The 21,349-nt window shown below is 47.9% G+C and overlaps 1 protein-coding gene across 19 annotated transcripts in view; it reads left to right on the top strand.

The window, feature by feature from the left end:
* Positions 1-21,349, top strand: part of PLEC (plectin) — a 1,447,724-nt gene that overhangs the window by 1,346,437 nt on the left and 79,938 nt on the right. For all 19 annotated transcript variants that reach the window (XM_069621862.1, XM_069621861.1, XM_069621869.1 and 16 more), the window contains 2 exons: positions 6,215-6,310; positions 19,440-19,567. In XM_069621862.1, the coding sequence (XP_069477963.1) occupies positions 6,215-6,310; positions 19,440-19,567 (224 nt within the window). The remainder of the gene's footprint in view (positions 1-6,214; positions 6,311-19,439; positions 19,568-21,349) is intronic.

The raw sequence follows: 21,349 nt of genomic DNA, 5'->3' as shown, positions 1-21,349 counted from the left end.
AGTGGGAAGTGCTAGCTGGAGACCGTATATCGGGGATTCACTGAAGTCACCCCACTTCCCTTCCTCAGTCCCTCTGAGATAAGCAGGCCAATCATAGCCCCCAGCCCCTTGATGTCCCCAGGGGGAGGTTACCTTCCAGTAGAGACCTGCATTTGACAGAATCCAGAGAAACCGTAAAAAAGCGACCCTTTGCCCCAATTATGGCCATAGCAGAATCTCGTAACCAGGACTAATGTCTGGCACAAGGACTCCCAGGACCCACCCCCTTGTTAAATTACCGTCACTAGAAGACAGGAGACACCATAGGACCCTGCTGAATGCACAACAAAGTGTGGCTGAAGCGAAGATCTGGTTAGGCGCCATCCAGTAGGACCTGACCGAACATCTCATAAGACGCTGTTGACTGAGATGCAACGGTTTTATGAAAAAGGGGCCTATCTTTGTTGATTCTCGACCTCCCTCCGCCTACTGCAAAAGTCTTAAATCAGTAATGCACTACGGATGCATCCGATAAAATCGCAGTAGGTGTTGAGCCTGCCAACAAAGCCAACTGGAATATTCCATCATATTCCCATCTGAGAGCTTTGGAAAAAAAAGTTCCCATCCAGAGCAGATGCTAGCCCTTAATCAGCGCCTGTGCATTATTTCCAAAGTGATGAGGACAGCTGAGCGGCTAAGTGCCCGCAAGTCTCACTAAAGGAATAATACAAGAGAATATGTCCGCCGGGCCTGTGGATGGCATCCAGTGAAAATGCATCAATAGAAATGTAGTCTGTGGAAAAGTGGTGAAAATACCTATGGAGTGAAAAGCTTGCCAGGCATAAATTACACAATAAATGCAGCTGAGAAGTAACCAAAATGTAGTGCTGCTAGGGTCATTATTAGGGTTGAGGGTTTAGTGGGTTTGTGTTTGCCTGGTTTAGGGTTCGGGTAGGGGTTGGAGGTTAGAGTAAAGATGGGATTGTTTAGTTGTTGGGGTAGATTAAGTGTTAGGGTAGAGGTTATTGTAAGGCTAGGGCTAATCGAGTAATGGGTTGAGTAAGTGTTAAAGAATCAGATAGGGAGGTTGGAGAGGGCTGGTGGTGTTGCCATGGGATAGTGGCTGGGCTAAAGCAAGCATTAAGCTAAGTGGTCGAATTGCAGTTAGGATAAGGCTAGTATTGGAGCAAGGGTTGGGTTTGGGTAAGGGCTATGTCATTTGTGGCGAGCTGGTGATGGGGTTGGAGACAGGTTCACTGTTCATTCTCGGTTCATTTTGAGCTGAAGGGTTTGTGTTCTGTAAGATTTCAGGGTAGAATAAGGGTTGTAATTAGAGTTGGAGGAAGATTTAGGAATGGCGTTGGGTTGATTGTGGAGGTTTCGTTAAAGGTTTGGGTCATATTTAGGGTGACAGTCTAGTACTTTTGTGTAATAAATGGAATACGCTTTTTTGGCGCCCTTATTGCTGGCAACATTTTCACGCTTTGGATTGCTTGTATTGAATGACTACGTATTTTAAAACGACTTTTTGCTGACAGCGTTTTCACTTGACTACATTTTCCTGGGGACATTTTCACATTGAACCAATTGGACAAGCAGAGTTTCTCCCCCCCACACGCCTCCGATAAATCGCTTTAAGGACATTCCCATTGGAAGTTCAACTCGCCCTTCTGGTTCCAGCGCAGTGCGTAAGAGGGTTGTGGCAATTTGCCGCTGCTTTGGTTGCCACGTTTCAAATCAGTTTGGGTATTGATTGGACTTAGTAGCCACCATCACTGATTCAACTGTCCAGCCAAACTCAAAACAGCTTTTGTTCAGCAGGGGGTACAGTGGCCCTCTTTTTGTTCAGGAGAGGGCACCGTTACGATCCTTGCCACCAGGAGCACATTCAGTAATCCAGGAGGGGAGTCCTTCATCCTCCGGTCTTAAGGAGCAGCTTTGAAAAGCACAGCCTCTCCAAAGGTTCCTTGTGATGTGAGCCCGAGTTCCTTTATCTGCACAAATTAGAAGTAAGCAGGAGCCAGCTGACAAAATTGCCAAACCCTATAAAAAAAACAGGTTTCTTTGTATTAACCCATGATGATGGGTGATAGAGCAAAGTCTTCGGGGATGGGGGTGGGAGGTGCACTTCACAGTTCAGGAACTCTGCACTTTCTGAAACCTGATGCCATCCCACGTCCCTTTCGTCGCACTAGGGTTATTTCTCATGAATGGCCCTCTATGCAATAATGACTTGGAAGCAAGGCTGCACCCCAAGAATTGTTAGTGGAGTTGGGGGTCAGACCAGCGTCACGCAGCGTTGTTCAGATTCTTAAAGAAAACACGGCCGCCCTAACGATGCAACTCCGTAAGGCACGTGCAGAAGGCTTGGCTAAGGGGAGTGCTTGGCAGCACTGTGCTTGGATACAATACAGCACCACACCAAGGAACCCTGGGTACATGCCCAGTGTGTTGTGAACTATAACTGTCCTAGCTGCGAATTGCCATGGCCCTCATCCAGAGCCGGTGTATCTTATCATCCAACCTATCGTCTTGCCACTTGATGCCACAGGAGTTCCACAGCTGTATGGGGGGCCTGAAGGGCTCTGCTGTTTACACATGTTCGTTCAGCTCTTATTGTGGGCCTCTATAAAGATGTCTGGTCCTGTGGGCAAGGTTTTGGGTTGGATGTCAATTTTTTAATTTCAGTTCCGCACTGATTAATTGCATCTGGTATAGTATCCAGACATCTTCCCGTGATGTGAACTGGAAGAAAGCCTGGTATAGCATCCAGACGTCTTCCAGCGACGTGAACAGGCAGAAAGCCTGGTATAGCATCCAGACATCTTCCAGCGACGTGAACTAGTAGAAAGCCTGGTATAGCATCTAGACATCTTCCAGCGACGTGAACTAGTAGAAAGCCTGGTATAGCATCCAGACATCTTCCAGCGACGTGAACAGGCAGAAAGCCTGGTATAGCATCCAGACGTCTTCCAGCAACGTGAACTAGTAGAAAGCCTGGTATAGCATTCAGACATCTTCAAGCGACGTGAACTAGTAGAAAGCCTGGTATAGCATTCAGACATCTTCCAGCGACGTGAACTGGCAGAAAGCCTGGTATAGCATCCAGACGTCTTCCAGTGATGTGAACTGGCAGAAAGCCTAGTATAGCATCTAGACATCTTCCAGCGACGTGAACTAGTAGAAAGCCTGGTATAGCATCCAGACATCTTCCAGCAACGTGAACAGGCAGAAAGCCTGGTATAGTATCCAGACATCTTCCCGTGATGTGAACTGGCAGAAAGCCTGGTATAGCATCTAGACATCTTCCAGCGACGTGAACTAGTAGAAAGCCTGGTATAGCATCCAGACATCTTCCAGCGACGTGAACAGGCAGAAAGCCTGGTATAGCATCCAGACATCTTCCAGCGACGTGAACTAGTAGAAAGCCTGGTATAGCATCCAGACATCTTCCAGCGACGTGAACTGGCAGAAAGCCTGGTATAGCATCCAGACGTCTTCCAGTGATGTGAACTGGCAGAAAGCCTGGTATAGCATCTAGACATCTTCCAGCGACGTGAACTAGTAGAAAGCCTGGTATAGCATCCAGACATCTTCCAGCGACGTGAACAGGCAGAAAGCCTGGTATAGCATCCAGACGTCTTCCAGTGATGTGAACTGGCAGAAAGCCTGGTATAGCATCTAGACATCTTCCAGCGACGTGAACTAGTAGAAAGCCTGGTATAGCATCCAGACATCTTCCAGCGACGTGAACAGGCAGAAAGCCTGGTATAGCATCCAGACGTCTTCCAGTGATGTGAACTGGTAGAAAGCCTGGTATAGCATCCAGACATCTTTCAGTGATGTGAACTGGCAGAAAGCCTGGTATAGCATCCAGACATCTTTCAGTGATGTGAACAGGCAGAAAGCCTGGTATAGCATCCAGACATCTTCGGGCGATGTGAACTGGTAGAAAGTCTGGTATAGCATCCAGACATCTTTCAGTGATGTGAACTGGCAGAAAGCCTGGTATAGCATCCAGACATCTTCCAGCGATGTGAACTGGCAGAAAGCCTGGTATAGCATCCAGACATCTTCCAGCGGTGTGAACTGGTAGAAAGCCTGGTATAGCATCCAGACGTCTTCCAGTGATGTGAACTGGCAGAAAGCCTGGTATAGCATCCAGATATCTTTCAGTGATGTGAACTGGCAGAAAACCTGGTAGGTAGCCGTTAGCACTCTTCCATCACTGCCTGGCCACACCCCCTCCCAAGGCACTTGTTGAAGACATATCAGTCAGTGTTAGGTGGTGAATGGTGCTGTAACTAGATGACTTTTGGCAGATTCTGGGAACCGCGTTCAAGTATCACCTCATGTATTTGACCGGCGTTTTCTGCACCTTCGACTGATGTGTGTGTGCTCCCCTAAACAGGTATAGATTGCTTACCGCTTTTTCCTATACTCTACTTCACAGAGACGGACATGGTACCATGGAAATCAATAGAACATGATATCAATTTTTAAATTCACGGACAAAGGCTGTCAAAGGTCTTATGATGGTCAACAATGGTTAACCATGAATTGCCATGAACGGTAAACAACTGGGGAACAGACCATGGATTACCAGGCTCCATTGATTTCCATGGTACCATGCACATACATGGTGGCCCATGATCCTTGAGAGTTTGGATATCCATGAATAACCATGGATGGACATGAACACTTATTCAGTTTTCACTTTACCTGGCATGTTTGTGCATATAGGACTATGAATGACTTTTATGTTAAGGTTCTTATGCCGTGCACTTTGGACACTTGGTTCTAGAAACTGTGTCATAGCAGAATTCGCCACCCCCCTCACCCACCTCACCCCCTACTGAATAATATGCCTGTCTGCAATGCGAAAGCATTCCTTTCAAATATTCCCTAGGAAAGGCAAATCCATGCAAAAACATGGAAAGAAATATTTTAGGAAAGATGATCAAGGGTGGTTTAATCACAATCGGCTGCTTAGTACAGGTCCACGCCTTCAAAGGACCCTATCAATATCAGGGTGGCTTAAGTAAATTGTAAGTTAAAAGATCTTAGTAGTGTAACTTGGACATTAATATTTATATGTTCATTGTGAGCTATATTACAAATGTGTTCGTTCATATTGGAATGGAAATCTATCTTGCTGTAAATTTGCAAAGGATTGTGGGTATGCAAATGTGATCAGCCCTGTGGAACAGAATGTGGCTTTCACCCCTGCGGTGGGGGGGGGGGGGCTGACATGGCCGTAACGCCCCGCCCTCGCCAAGGTAGGCACAAGCAAAGTGAGGGCGTCATTGAGAGATGCGGACCATCAACGGCCATGTCGGCGCCCCCGCCAAGGGGTGAAAGCCATTTGCACTCTGGAATTTCACCGGGATGCAAATGGTTTTCTTTTTCGTTTATTTCTCCGTCGGGAGTTGAGATCAGCGCGGAGTGTGCAAGCCCATCTCCCAACGGCAACACAAAAAGATTAAAAAAATGGTCACCGCCAGTGAAATAGAAAAGGGATAGGGGTTCACTGAGATGGGTTAGTAGACTCTTCCTACTTAGTAACTTTCCACAGAGGTGTGTCTCTGAACTCTTCGATCTTGGTGTGCTTCCTGTATATGGTCACTACCCACTGCCCACGCCGTTTCCATTAGCCGAGGTGGGTCACTACCCTCCTCCTGCTTTTTGATCATGCCGATGGTTCCCTACCCTCTTCCTCCTTTTGTTTTTCATGCCGATGGTTCACTACCCTCTTCCTCCTTTGTTTTTCATGGCGATGGGTCACTACCCTCTTCCTCCTTTGCTTTTCATGCCGATGGTTCACTACCCTCTTCCTCCTTTGTTTTCCATGCCGATGGTTCACTACCCTCTTCCTCCTTTATTTTTCATGCAGATGGTTCACTACCCTCTTCCTCCTTTGTTTTTCATGGCGATGGGTCACTACCCTCTTCCTCCTTTGCTTTTCATGCCGATGGTTCACTACCCTCTTCCTCCTTTGTTTTCCATGCCGATAGTTCACTACCCTCTTCCTCCTTTGTTTTCCATGCCGATGGTTCACTACCCTCTTCCTCTGCTTTTCATGCCGATGGTTCACTACCCTCTTCCTCCTTTGTTTTTCATGCCAATGGTTCACTACCCTCTTCCTCCTTTGTTTTCCATGCCGATGGTTCACTACCCTCTTCCTCCTGTGTTTTTCATGCCAATGGTTCACTAATCTCTTCCTCCTCCTTCTCAGATTCTGTGGCGCCAGTTCCTGAAATTCAAAGAGACCGAACTCCCAGCCAAGGAGGCGGACAAGAACCGATCCAAGCTGATTTACCAGTCGCTAGAGGTAAGGGGCCCCTGTTAACTTTTTGGTAAGCTATTGATAAGTGCGATGTTCACCCAACAGGTGGTCTTGGGTCTAAAGATGAGTACAGAAGCCTGAGGAGCACACTGCTGTGAAGGAAGCAAATACGGCTTTATGGCATGTCACGCTTTGAGGTGATGGGCCTGTAAATCTGAGCAGGCATGGAACTTTGAAGCTCCTGTGGTTATGATGGTGGAAAGGATCCGGTCCCAAAGGTGTCATGCCCTCGCCTTCATGTGGGGACGGGGAAGGGAAGTTGCCGGGGATGGTTACCGGCTCCACGTGTGGAGTTCCTGATGGAGTTGCTCTAGCTTGGCAGAGAGCACTGGCAGACAGGATCATGAGCCCCTGGAATGCGTAGAGGGTCTCTGAACACCCATGTCCACCCCCCATAGTGTGCCCCTCTGTGTTGGGGTAGGAGAAGATCCCACACCATATTATTGGTTGAACGTGGTCCCCAGTGTTTTTTGAAGGTGTCAGGGAACCGAAAGGCAGCCCACTGCGTCCCACCGCATCAAGTTGATAATATTGCGAGTTGTGCAGTGGTTTTGAATGATTCACGTCTAAATAAAGCTGTGGCTGAACGGTTTTGCAAATGAGGAAGTGCCACATGTTGCCTTGTTGGTATTACTCAGCACCTTAAACCGGCTATTGGCGAAAGCAGGTTGAGTGGTAAGACGATAGACTTGAGGAGTTACAAGCTTTGCGAGCGCATGCGTGTTCCTTGTGCTGTGGGTGTGAGCTCGTTGCACGCTTCATGCCACAAAGACTGCATTGAAGCACATATACTCTGTATTAGGCAGCCATAGTGTGGCTGCCAACACCTGCCTGAGTGAGAACACTGCAGCCTCTGCTGAGTTATGAGAAAACCGTTGATTCTGACCTCTAAGGCCGGGGCAGAGTCAGTCATATGGCAGAATCATGCAAGGTGGCAGAAAGTAAGGTGGGGCAAAAGGGACACTCTTTTTTTTGTTGAAGGAGGGGCCTGACTCTAGATGGTGGGTAGACTAGCAAAAGAAGGAGAGAGAGTCAAAAGCTACCCTGATTCATAGACGCACTGTAGGTACGTTAGAAATGCAGCATAGGCTAGGTTTAGCAAATACTAGCCTTAAAAATCACAGAACAGATCGTGAATCCAAACAAGTAGTAATTAATGACTAGACGAACATGAAAAAAGGCCGAAAGACAAAAGGCCTAAGCAGAAAATTTAAAAGGCAAGATAAGTAACAAAGAGAACTACACATTTCGTGTGGGTTAGTAGCAAAATTTAGTGCAATTTCATGTACTACTCGGGGGTAGTTGTGACACAAAACATTAGATGTTTCTGGTTTGGAACAATGTAGCCAACAGGTGTTGCGTTGTAGGGGCAAAATCTCCAAAGGGACCGAACTGTCGTCAGGACACTGTTGATGGAAGAGGTATTGGAATATACCTGTTTTAGTAGGGTGTCGTCTTAGACTAGAGTTCATTTCGATCAAACGCTGGCTTCAGTACTGGCAGGGTTTGTAATGAAAAGGACGCATCAATAGCTCGCATCATGCGCGAGGATGCAACGCTCAATTTGAGCCCGACACAGCTCCGACAGAAAAAACTAAGCTGCTCCTACTATGTTCCTTTGATACTTCGCAAATAAATGCAGCGCAGTGAATTAATGAAACACGCCGCTTATAACAGCCACCTACCGACTGGAGATCCACCTTTTTACCATAAGATCTGTGCTATTGCCGCATTCTATTCATTACAAACCCTGCCCTGACGACACCCTACTAAAACAAGGTATATTCCAATACCTCACATTTTTTGTCACAACTACCCCTGAGTAGTACATGAAATTGCACGACAATAATTGCGTACAACTACCCCTGAGTAGTACATGAAAATGCACCAAATGTTGCTACTAACCCACACGAAATGTATAGTTATTTTTGTTACTCTTGCCTTTTAAATTTTCTGCTTAGGCCTTTTGTCTTTCAGCCTTTTTTCATGTTCGTCTAGTCATTAATTAAAACTTGTTTGGATTCATGATCCTTTCTTTCAGTGATCTTTTTAGGCTAGTATTTTCAAAACCTAGCCTGTGCTGCATTTCTAACATACCTACAGTGCGTCTATGAATCGGGGTAGTTTTTGACTTCTCTCTCCTTCAGAATAATGCAAGGTGCCAGAAAGTGACTTGCCTGCACGTGCGCCACAGACTTCAACAATAAATAACATTGCCAATAAAAAAGCACCAGCTTGTCGAGAGACGGCTGTATTGCACTGCAGACTAGAATGCTTCGGCCTTCTTAGGAAATAACCCGTCATCTTGGGATCTTTATGAAGTAAATCTGAACTGTGGGTGCCATTTTGCTCTATGCAGACCCACTCCCAAATGAACTCGCCTAAGAAAACTCCAGACGCATTCAAATTGAGTTTCAAACCAAGTCCTTAAACTGCAAAAGAGGTGTTGGGAAAGACCCTCTCGCTTCTATGCAAGGGTCTTTAGGTCTTCCATCTCCAATAAGTAACCAGGGCAGGCCCTAGGACGTGCAGGGCCCTGGAAGGCAAATATGTGTGGGCCCCCCTAATTTGCATCAATAATGACATAAGTGCTATCAGGGAATGGGTCTTTCGTACTCAAAGTTACCCTGGGAAGTTAAATTAAAAACATGTTGCCATGGGTAAGATAGTAGACAAACACACTGTGGTGTCCAGTATATGAATTGCCAATATTAACATTTACCTCTGTGGCAATATCAGGAGTGAGGCATTTTGTGAAGCAGCAACAGCTGAATACCTTGTACAGATTTCTGACATGGGCACATACGGCATTGTGTGATAAAGGTTGCGGGAGCCCTCGCTTTGGTTAAGTGACGATGGCCGGATTTGAGAGCAGTCTGTGGTTCAGGAACTTGAACACATCTCCTCCCAGGTCTAATTAGTAGAAATACTGTTTGCAAAGGTCTTTTGAAACTTTGCTTTAAAAACACTAGGGCCCTCATTACGAGTCTGGCGGTAACCGTGCAGGTAAAACCGGCAGGTAGACGCCAGACTCGTGGTGATTTACCGGCATCTAACTGGCAGGAAACACCAGGGCATTACAACCCCGGTGGTCTGGTAAATCAGGCGCCGGTAATTGTAAATCCCCATTCCCATTTGAGTCCCATAGGACTCCTTGGGAATGGGGACCACGGAAGCACCGGCACCGTTAATAACAGTGCCGGTGCTTTCATGGCAGCTTGCCTACCGTGGCAGCTGTGTCCAGCAGGGTCTGTCCTGTCGGGCACAGCAGCTCCAGCAGGCACACCCATAGTGTGCCAGTCCGGACACAACGGTGCCGGTAGGCTTACCGGCACCGTTGTTTCCGGACTGGCACACTTGTAATGAGGGCCTATGTGTGGAAGGCATTGCAAAAATATGGCGATTGTGTTTTGAGAACTCAAACTGCTGTTTTTGCACACATTTCATGAATGTTTTTATTTGTATTGTATGTATATTTGGGCATATAGTTCAAATTAGCAATATGCTTTTATTTCAGAAGCTACAGATAAAGGTTATTTTGACTGTAAAAAAATAACTAATATCATAGTAAGGTCTCCACTCAAATATATAAATCATTACAGAAATATGTTAAGCAAAAAGTGTACAATTGTGGCATTATTTGACTAAGACTACAAATACCAGAATGCAATTCAGCAAAATGCAAAAATAAATGGCCTTTGGGTTTTGGCAATGTATTTTCACGACGTATAACATGAAATGTGTGACAAGCTTACTTGTTTGTGTTTCAGATCTTGACAAATGCAGGGATCATATATAATGCGATGAAAATATCACATGCTACCAAAAATATACACTTATTTGTGCGTTAAACATGAACATCTGAAAATAATGTAGCTAATCTAAAACAGTTTTGTTTGATATATTATAATTGACCTGGAGGAGGGTGTAGATGTAGGCAGCTAACTGGTGCTTTGTGTGTTATTTCAGAAGGAAAATGCCTATTTGCATTTCCTAACACAGAAACGTTACGAACATCTCCTCCAAAACAATGGTCTCTTAAATGGGTTATCCTTGTAAATCGCCCCCACTTTAATGCGCTGCTTGAAAAAAGAAAGTGATAAGCAGTCATTAAAGGGCCTGGGAACAGCTGTCTCTCTCTAGAGAGGCGCAGGAGGTGGGGAGGCGACACTGTGGTCTCACGCGAGCTTTATACATGGAAGCTGCACAGCGGTTCAGGCAGACACTGGTGCCTTGTGGGGCCCCTCTGACAGCGGAGCCTTGGGCCTCTGCACAGACTGTCCATGCCCCGGGCCGGCTCTGTAAGTACCTGTCCTTGTCCCCCCAAGGCCCTGAATAAGTAGGAGACCCACATGCTGTAAAATGGCTGTATGTGCAGAGAATGCTCAGCTCTGCATGAAGGCCCTGTGCACCCAAGACCTACGCAGTAAAATGCCTTGTTTTGGAGCACAGGCACAGACTTGGCTGTCTTCATCCATTGGCCTGGAGACGCTTTGGCATATGGAACTTAGACTTTTAAGCCTGCGGGCGGCTCCTCGCTCTGTGCAACTTACTTTTTCCAGCAAGTGACACCTCAAACTTTCATATGCTGCCGTCTCCTGCCATCTAATGGTGGGCCCCGGTATAACCGTCAAAAGTATTCCCGCTTTTAATGATATTTCTGATGCTTGTGAATCTGCTTAGAATCACATGCTGTGCAGCAGTCAAATACACAGTGCATTGACATTATTTTTACAATATCCGTTCTTATTATGTATAATTCTAATATCTGAGCTGTCACCTGATTACAATATTCAAGAGCCGCTTTGATGTCATATCATGGGATGAGTGCAGCAAATGGTCGAATAATGCTTCTTTTCGGCCCGCCAGCACCACAGTTCATGTTTCGATGTTCCACCGCCTCCAGTCTGCCTCCGTTATTGAGGTTCCTAGTGTGGAGTCTGTGCTAGGTCACTGGGTATTGTATAGCGTGGCTTGCGCCATCTGGCACTTTGGATCGTGCAAGATGCGATCAGGTATTAAATCCGGAGTAATGAACTCCAGGTAGAGAGGCAGCCTGGGCTATGTGAATAGATATTATATAAACCACGAACAGGGAGGTGAGCGTTCTAGGACTAGGTAAGGGAATGGTGGGCACTCTGATTGCTAATGGCCACCAGGGGCGATCAATGAGAGGATCTTTAGTAGCACTGCCCATCCTTCTCCCTTGCCATATGGTCTCCAGCCTGTAGCACTCACATAGTGTGTGTCTCATGCTTAAATCTTGATGCATTTTTAATAGGTTTAAGTTATGTGTGTACCCACGCCCTCCTCCTGGTGCCTCGTGCGGGCTGCTGCTTCACATCCCGTCTATTCATACCCGACCTCTCCAGGTCTTTTTCACGATGGCTTCTGGCGGATGCTGGGTGAGGTTCCTCCCAGGGATCCATTTAAGGGAAGGACTGTGTTGCTTGCATCTGTCATATAAGCCCATAGGCCCTTAGCCATCCCAAGCCATCCTATATCTGAACCAATTCTCCCCTTTCTGTGCAGCACTGTGCTTATGTCTCCAGCACACCAGGCCTCTGGTGATCTTGAAATAGGAGTGACGACACGTCCTTACTCCATTACCTGGTACCCCCTGCACTGCCCGCACCCAACACCGTAGTCAGGTGGCCTAGTTGTCACCACTGCATGCATTTAAGCATTTCCTCGTTGCAGGACGTCTGTACGTTGGATAGTGACCTGGGGGAAGCCATGTTAACCCGTGTGCACATGACCCCTCTCTTGGTCTCTAAGGCTGTTAGTGCATGGAGTTGTGCAACTAAAATAGACGGTGAATAATTTTAGGCTGCTGCTCAGGTCCGAATGTTTGAAGTGAGGTCTATATCGGAGGCTCCAGACTGCCTCCCGAGCATTCAGATTGGCCAAGAAGAGGTCTTTAATGGAATTCAAGTGCCACGGGGCGATATAACATTGCATTTAATGAAATCTATCACAAGTACATTTCATTGATCTAGTGGTGTGCGCAGAAAATGTGCAAAACCCTCCAGCACAGCGTGTTGTGCACAGAAATTGAACAAGTACAAAGCTGTCTTTCTCGGTGCACGTGTGCATTCCATCCGATACGCAGATGCTCTTTAAGTAACATGTTAGGCTCCATGGCACGAGAACCCCTGGTGTGTTTTATCTTTTGCACAAGAATCAATCAAAATGCGCCAGCTTATAATATTTAAATGATCACTGCAAATTCAAAAAGGTGAATGGCATAGTCTTTTAATGTAGTGCATTTATTATTTGGTCACCTTTCCTTCCAAGACATATTCCATGAAGACGTAGAGCTCGTGTAGTCATACGCATGGGTAAAGTTGACTGCAACTGTTTATATATTCTTTTTTTCCGCTCTAGAAATGAATTGCTTTCTCCCCATTTTTAGTGGGGTTTTTTTTTCCGTGTGTCATTAATTAGTACCCTCAATACGTGTGTCACCACTGTGTTTCCAGTGAAACACCAGGAGACCGTTTTACCCAAAAGTTACTGTGTTTGCCAGGAAATATACTTGCTCGCAAAATTCCTATTTTTGCGTTTAAGTAAGTCAGAGCAGGAACAGTGTCTTGTAGTTGCTAATTAATTTTTGGAGGATGAGTGAATGGGGCGCGATTGTCCCACGCGAGAAACGCCCATCTTGCTCAAGGCATAGTTCCGTTACTGCCGAGCACCGCGGACTGGTATTGTGCAGCCGTGCTCATGGTTCTGTTGGGTCTGTAGTCGCCCATTCAAATCCCCATCCCAAAGGGCTACTCCTTCTCCACAAACCTCGGGCCTCGTGTGTGAAGCAGGGGCAGTGCACAGCTGCACGCATACGTACTGTGCATACCGGAATTGGGAAGCACAGGCCCTCTCTTTGACTCGCACCTTCCTCTGCAGTCCCATTTGGCCCCATGTAAAGGGTACTCGGGATACCCACCACCCTTGCACCAGCCTTTTTTTGGCCTGCATTATCCGTTGGCATTGAATGGGAGCCTAGCCCTCATTCTAACTTGGCACGTGGCATCTACGGACTGTTTGAGACTGTGTCCGTTTCTCTCAAAGTGAAAGAACGCCATTGCTTTTACTATATTTTGGGTGGGGCCATTGAGCCTGTTCCGTTTGGATCCCAGGTGACTGTGGTTATGACTGGGTCCTTGGCACACCGCTATAACATGGATGGACCTGTATTATTCCCTGCAGGCCCCCGTCCCTGTATCTGACACAGCCAGAACCCTCCTATTGAATATTCACTAGGCGGGCTGGCTTTGACTCTTGGCCTTTTCCCTAGCACCAACTCTAGGAGTAGGAGAACCACATCGCGAGGTTCTTCACAATTCCGCTACGGCTGGAAGTATTGTTACACTTATCTCTGTGTGGCTGTTCGGAGACTGGGTAATTAGTCCGGATGCTTAAGAACAGATCTGGACCAGGACGCTCGTCTCGGGAGAGCGGAGAATTGGTCTGGCCGTTGACCCTGTCTTTGACCGCTAAGGGAAGGCAATGACTGGGTAATTAGTCCGGATGCTTGAGAACAGATCTGGACCAGGACGCTCGTCTCGGGAGAGCGGAGAAGTGGCCTGGCCGTTGACCGTGTCTTTGACCGCTAAGAGAAGGCAATGACTGGTAATTAGTCCGGATGCTTGAGAACACATCTGGACCAGGACGCTCGTCTCGGGAGAGCAGAGAAGTGGCCTGGCCGTTGACCCTGCCTTTGACCACTAAGGGAAGGCAATGACTGGGTAATTAGTCCGGATGCTTGAGAACAGATCTGGACCAGGACGCTCGTCTCGGGAGAGCCGAGAAGTGGCCTGGCAAATGACCCTGCCTTTGACTGCTAAGGGAAGGCAATGACTGGGTAATTAGTCCGGATGCTTGAGAACAGATCTGGACCAGGACGCTCGTCTGGGGAGAGCGGAGAAGTGGCCTGACCAATGACCCTGCCTTTGACCGCTAAGGGAAGGCAATGACTGTTTGGAGACTGGGTAGCGAGTCTGGGGTCTTGAGCATAGATCTGGATTAGGTTCCCTCAGGAGAGCTGAGAATTGACCTTGACTTTGACCGCTGGGGGGAGTCCTTGAGCTGGGTGCATAGGGATTCTAGGAGCAGAATCCCACATTCAATTCAGGGCACTAGATCTGCGGGATAAGATGTCTGCAGCTCAGCGATACCTACCCATCTCCTGGCTGGTGCCCTGAGCATTCCACCTAGAGAGAGTGGGACCCACGCTGATGGCCCTGGTAAGCTGCTCGTCTGGCTACATTGCGAATGGCATTCGTGCTGCTTCTATGGGCAGATCTGGTTAGGATCTGTGCTGTACTGGGCTCCGCCCAGCCTCTGCAAACCTCTCACCCAGCTGTCCACCTGGTCTGCAGTCCAGCCCATAAAAGGCTTGCCACAACATAGAGCATGTCTGTGGCAGAGTGGCGCATTCCTCGCACTGGCACTGAAGACGCCCCCTGCGGGCAGGGAGTTGTCTGCATCTATGCGTTCTCTAGGTCACCTGAAGTCACACCAGCCCTCTACGCTTTCTTTGTTCATTCTTTTGTGTGCTTCAAAATCTGCTATCTTCATTACTGAAAGAATTGCACTCAACCGCCTGTCACTAAGTGCCCCTTTACCTTTTAGAAACCTGGTGTGTACAAGGTCTCCCTCCCTCCACCCCCTCTCTCTCTCCAGTTACACCCTAACCTGCTTGGCGAGGTGGTAAATAGCAAAGTGAACAAGGAAGCAAACGAGATAGCCATTCAAATGCTACCGCGACGTGGACGGAACTGCACCTGGACTGTGCGACTGGATCACGACACCGAGATTTCCATACTAGTACACAGGCGACAATTGCGACTCGCTTTCTGGCTCTGCTCTTGGCATTCAGGCCCTGCTCTGTGTCCTACGCCATCTCTGAGATACCTACGACCTCTGGAGACAGAAGAGACATACCCTGAACAGCCCACTCACCGGCTCCAGATCAAGACTGCAAAAAGAGACGCCTCTGTGAGATTGTGGGACCAATGAGGGCACAGCAAGGTGGCTTTCCCAGTTTGTATTTGCAACCAGTTTAATGCCTTTCCACGGTAGGGGGTGGCACCTTCTGAAGACTCTTGGAACGGTTGCATTGTTTGAAAGCAGGTGTTTAATGGGAGTGGGCACGGATCTGTCTCTTGTATCAGTTTGTGTCAAGGTGGAGCTAGGTTTCCATACCAGGGCACGCCTAGAGGTAAACAAGTTGCATCTATGATAGTCCTGAAAATGAAGCTGCTGTTCAGTTAAGAGGCAGGTTGGTCCGGCTGTAGAGTGTGTATTACGGGGGTTTCTTACGCACAGATTTGTTTTGTTTGCTTGCATTGATTCACCTGCTCTCTCTCTCTCTCTCTCTGTACCGTGAGACGGATCTGGTTCTTGAATGTTGCACTCTTGCCCAAGTATAGCCCCCAAATTAAGTTCTTTGCATCTGGGTCTTGAGGATATAATCTTCATCCATGGAATAATTGTCCCAGTTACCGATTGGGAAGAGGTAGTGTTCGCCATCGGCCTCTCCAAATAAAGGTTAATGATCTGCGGAGCGGGAGCACTCACTGTGAAGGAGAATGTTTCTTCCTTCCCTTGTGTTGAGAAGGCTGGTCTAGTGCTTTGCAGTCTGCAGTCAGGGCGCTATGTTCTTCTGTGTCTCGGTAACCATGGTATTCAAGTTGGGGTTGGGACCTTAGTGAGCCACTGATGAGGAGGACAACCTTGGTATTCAAACAGCTCTGCCACCTATTGGAAGTGCGGCCAGATTCCAGCTTCTACTTGTATTTAACATTGGGTGCTTTACTCTTTGATTTGTGTGCATATACCTGTGTTTCGGCAGAAGGAGTTGGCTGTTCTGTATTGGAGAAGGCTTCGATCTACGTGCCGGATCATGAACTTTCAGACAGCTTAGTAAAGGCGAGCAAGGGGTGCTTCGTCTTGCAGAGGGCTCCTTTGGACATGGATCTCGAGTTTCATATGGATAAAGTATATGGGGCTATAGTGGGTATATTTGTCTTTGTGCCCATTATTTGAAGAATGGCTCTGGGCGGGGATGAGAATCTGTTGGCAGGCCAGATACGGAGCTGTCTCCAGAGCTCTGGTTCTCTCAAGATTGGACTATTGTAACAACCTCTATCTAAATCTGCCTGCCTCTACTCTCCGCCAGTTACCAGTCATTTGGTCGAAAACCAAATGATCGAATGCCATTTGGTCGAATGCCAAATGGTCGAAAAAATGGTTGAATTTTTTTTTTATTTTATTATTATTTTTTTTTATTGGGGCGGGGGGATTATGGGGGAGGGGTCCCCCCAAACCCCATTTTTTTTCTTTTTTTTTTTTTTTACCAACCAAAACGAAAAAAATATATAAATAAATCAAACAATTCGACCTTTTATTTTTACCAATTGGTATTCGACCAAATGGTCATTCGATCTTTTATTTTCGACCAAATGACTGGACACCCTCTCCGCCCTCTGTAACTTATCCAGAACAGGACTACAAGACTTGTCCTTCGCCTCAAGCTCAGGGATCGTATCTCTCCAGCCCTGAAATCTCTCCACTGGCTCCCATTGGCTGTGAGGATTAAGTTCAAAACCCTCTGCATCGTCCACAAGGCATTCTGGGGCCTTGGGCCTCAATACCTTCAACTCTCTCTTCCCAAATATCTTCCTTCTCGAGCTCTTTGCTCATCCGCCTCCAACTCCCTCGGGGTCAGTTGCTTCTCCAAGCAACGAGTTGGTGGTAGATCTCTTTCTTCGGCTGGTGCCTCCCTCTGGAACAGCCTCCCTGCCTCCCTTAAACTTGAGGATAACCATCTCCGGTTCCGGAAGCACCTCAAAACCTTTCTCTTTGCTTCTGCTTTTTCTCCTTCTCTTCTCTGCTGACCTCCTGGCTGTAACCGGAACTGCACTGGCTACCTGGACACCCTCTGATCTCTGGCCTAGGTCCCTCCCCCGCCAGCGTCACACACCTGCACTGCCCACCCGGCAAACCCTGCACTTGGGGACTGTTTCTGTAGCCCTACAGTCCTCCTACCAGCCCTTGACTCCTGATGCCCGCACTTACCCATGCACTTGCCACATGCTGGCCGTTTACTTATTTATTATCATCTTTTCCCATGTACTGCACTGTCCCTGCCCCCTTCCCGCGCACTTGTGCGATTGAATGACACCTGGCCTAGTAGGATCGCTGTCCGTCCTCCCTTGGTTCCCCTCCCTTGCCTCGTCATGCCTTGAAACACTTGTTTATAGCCACGTTATAAATGCCATATCATATCAGATGCAGTAGGAATAAGTGAACTCTAGGCGTGATCTTTATTGAAACGGTTTCTTCTGTCTTCATTTCTTTGAGCCAGATGTACGTTTTTGGCCATCTAACTTGCATCTGCATTGTACGCATGTGATCAGTTTTTAGCTATAAGCCATGCGTGTAATCTGTCTATCCACAAATGTCTCCTTACATCTGGATGTACGTAGAACTCATTTGTCAATTTAATGAATCAAATCCACAAAGTGATTGTTACATTTGTGTAATCTGTGTCCTTGCATTTGTATGTATTTGATTAATGTCTCTAATCTATGTTTCTCCAGTTTCTACTCTCCCACCTGCATGCAGTGTGCCATGTTGCTGCAACGTCTGGGCAGAGTTTGGCTCTGATGTATGAGGGACACTGATGTTCCGGGCCCCCATTTCTGAAAATCGGGGATGCTCACCGCAGAGTGTGCTTTATGGGATCCGATGTGTGTAGGCTTCTCTTGCAACCAACCAGTGCCCTCTCAGGATTCATGAAACCTTCTGTGTAGCCGGTCATCATTCCAAAAACTCGAATGCCCCTCTTCCCCCCCTGGACTGCGTTGTCTCAGTATGAATTGAGCAAGGCGCACTGGCTGACCCATGGGTGGGGAAATTCCCCAACATCAACTTCCAGGAGTGATATGATTGTGTCTAGCACATAAAGAGGTAACGCCCCAATTCATGTAGCAGCCAATACCAATGGCCTTGTGGCTGACCCTGCTTGCTGGGAGCAGTACTTCATCGGCATGGGCGTAATTTTAGGGGGGCACGGGGGTGTTTGTCCCCCCCAACTTTCATGGCACACTATTTTGGCCCCATTCATTTGAATGGGGCACCTTTTGTTCAGAGGTCATGTCCCCCCCAACATTTTCAGCAAAGTTTCTCCACTGTTCATCGGTGGACATTCTTTTTATGGGAAGTTTTGGAGATGTTAACCAGGGGCAAAGCCATGTTATGAAATTGGAGGCAGGTGAAAGGCCGGGAGGATAGTTCAGGGGCAACGCGCTTGTCCTGGAAGCCAGACAACCCAGAGCGACACAGGTTTGAATCCTGATATTAAGCGCGTTATAAATTATTCACGAATTATGAAAGGGTGAGAAATCCGAAGACATGAACCGTGTAGGACATCCCTACATCCTACAGGTCGTGTTATCCAGATCTGTGCTGATCAGTGAGGGGGAGAGAGAGGGAGAAAGAGAGCGAGAAGTGTGTGAGAGAGAGAGAGAGAGAGAGAGAGGCTATAGCTGGTCAGACAGACTGTCACCGGTATGAAACCTGCTCAGCCGTCAATGAGGGCTCTAGCCTTGTCAGACATGAGAACGGTGAGGGCAGACATGTAGGCTCTGATGAGGAAGGAGCAAGGCTTTGTCAGACATTACATCGACCCTGGTCTCCATGCACACATTAGGTCAGTCCAGGTACTGCCATGTTTTCAGACATCGATGCACTGGGTGTGCTACAAGGTCATACAGGAGACCCCTTTTTCCATTTAACGGTGCAGGCATCGCTGGTTTGCTGTGTCCTAAATAAACCTGGGCAGGCTTCCTGTTGTAAGTGTACTATAAGGCACAGCACCATTGTGAGTTTATTTTCAAATGTACTTCGGGTGACTCTTGTGATTTAATGCGTGCTGTACCACAAATCCACAAGATGTGCATTCACGTGTGTTGTGTGAAAAGGGGAGAACAAGCCTTGTTTCGGCGCCCCTCTGTCCTGGGGGTGCTTCAGTGCTGTACTGTGTGCAAGAAATGCTGCTGCTGCCGCCGCCTCTGTGACCCCTACCTTTCCTTCTGCTTCCGCACAGGGCGCAGTGCAGTCTGGGCAGCTGAAGGTCCCCCCTGGCTATCACCCCCTGGATGTGGAGAAGGAATGGGGGAAGCTGCACGTGGCCATCCTGGAGCGGGAGAAGCTGCTGCGGATCGAATTTGAGAGGTCAGGATGGGGCGAGGCTGAGGAAGAAACCTGGGGTGGCACGTGTGGAAGAGGCTGGAGTGGGTGGTGGGGGAAGGTCATGAAAGGGCATCCGAGCTAGAGAAGGAGTGGACGTGTGAGATGGAAGAGGTAACTGCTGCGGAGAGGTTGCAAGCCGGGGAGCAGGTGCTGCGCGGTAGCGCGTCCGCTCATTAAGGCGAGAAGTAGGATTGAGGAGGAAATATGGGAGGTAGTGGAGATGGAATGGGAAGAGTAGGGAGTTGCTGGGAGGCGCTGGTGTGCGTCAGAGATGGGAGGGAAGTAGGCAGTGGGAGATGCACCATGGGAAGCAGGAGATAGAAGAGGTACTCTGATGAAGGGAGATAGAAACCACACCAGGAGAATTAAGCCGAGGCAAGCGCAGGAATTCATGGCCCGCATTGGCTACCATAGTGGAGCTGCCATCCGATATTATTCGGGTGCTGGATATTAAAAAAGGGTCATACGAAGATTGTTGAGACCTACATACCAAGCGGAGTGTCTTACCATCCCGCTGTGCAACATCACCCCCACATCCTCCAGCCAGTCGTCGAAGCTCAGGTATCTCTGCACAGATCTCAATAGTTTGGTTCCCTTTTATCATAGAGAGATCCGGAGTTGGGTTTCTTCTGTTGGTTATTGCTATTAGCAATGGGTGCCAAGCTGCGCATTAGCCGAGATCTCTGATCAGATGAGAGCATGTGATCTGGTGCAGACAGACAAACGTTGTTTCTGTTTTGTTGTTGCAAACAGGCAGGCCAAGTGCGTAAATCTGGGGCAGGCTGGCGTGCCTACAGGGAGATGGCTCACTGTGTCACTGATGGGAGTGTCGGCCCACAAAGGGAGTCGGAGGCAGCCTGCCAAGCGGTTTCCTTCCTTCGCTTTCAGTGGGTTCTGTGCCACTCATATGAAATGGTACTCGTGAGCCACAAATCACAGGACAGGAAGCAGGGGCCTGCAAGACCTGCAGGCTTGTTGTGTATTCAGGAAGACACAACGTGTCTGGGAAGTTGTTCCAAGCTAAAAAGAGACTGTTAGCAGTAGAGGGGTTGCCATGGCAAGGCCACCAGCACTGGTTGGGTAGCAACGCTCATTTAGAGCCCTTAAAAATCTCAAAGCGCTGCCCCTCCCATTTGCATTAGAGCCCCCACCTCTCTGAACCCCAAATTAACCATCACAGGCAACCCGCCTTTTTAAGTTTCACTCATCTCTTAGAGGCCTGCACATCTGTATGCACTGTGGTGAAATGTCCCTGTCGCCACACATAAAACACTCATTTTCATACTCCTTGTCTTCTACAATCATGGGCGTGCGGCTGCAGCTCTGTGGAACCAGAGAGCCAGAAGAACAGGGGATGTGTGTCTCACTGTGGTGGAGTTAAACTCAGTGGAATTAGAAGGCAGATTCGAGAGAAGTTCCTGCCAAAGAGACACCAACAAGCAATAACAATTGGGTAGAAAGAGACAAGCAGTAGCATACAGGAAGAGAGAGATTCCTTTCCGGGCAGAGAACCGATCACAGGTGCTATCAAGCGGGTGAAGGAAAGTTCCAGGGGAGAGATGGTACCAAACTACTCCACGTGGAAAGACAGCGATTCATGTGAGGGAGGAGAGACCCTTGGGGGACACTCTTTGTCCCAAGACCAAAATGCCTGCTGGACAGACGGAAGGTAGAAGTCGACAAGTCCACTGATAAACGCTGGAGGAACTCACTGCTGGATGCCCATTTATTGGAGCCTGCACGTCTTGAACGCTTGGATCTCCA

Source organism: Ambystoma mexicanum, chromosome 5q (assembly GCF_040938575.1).
Source record: "Ambystoma mexicanum isolate Mex_15411 chromosome 5q, UKY_AmexF1_1, whole genome shotgun sequence".
Classification (NCBI taxonomy): Eukaryota; Metazoa; Chordata; class Amphibia; order Caudata; family Ambystomatidae; genus Ambystoma; species Ambystoma mexicanum.
Note: the sequence above shows the minus strand (reverse complement) of the source record. Positions and strands in the feature narration are given on the sequence as shown.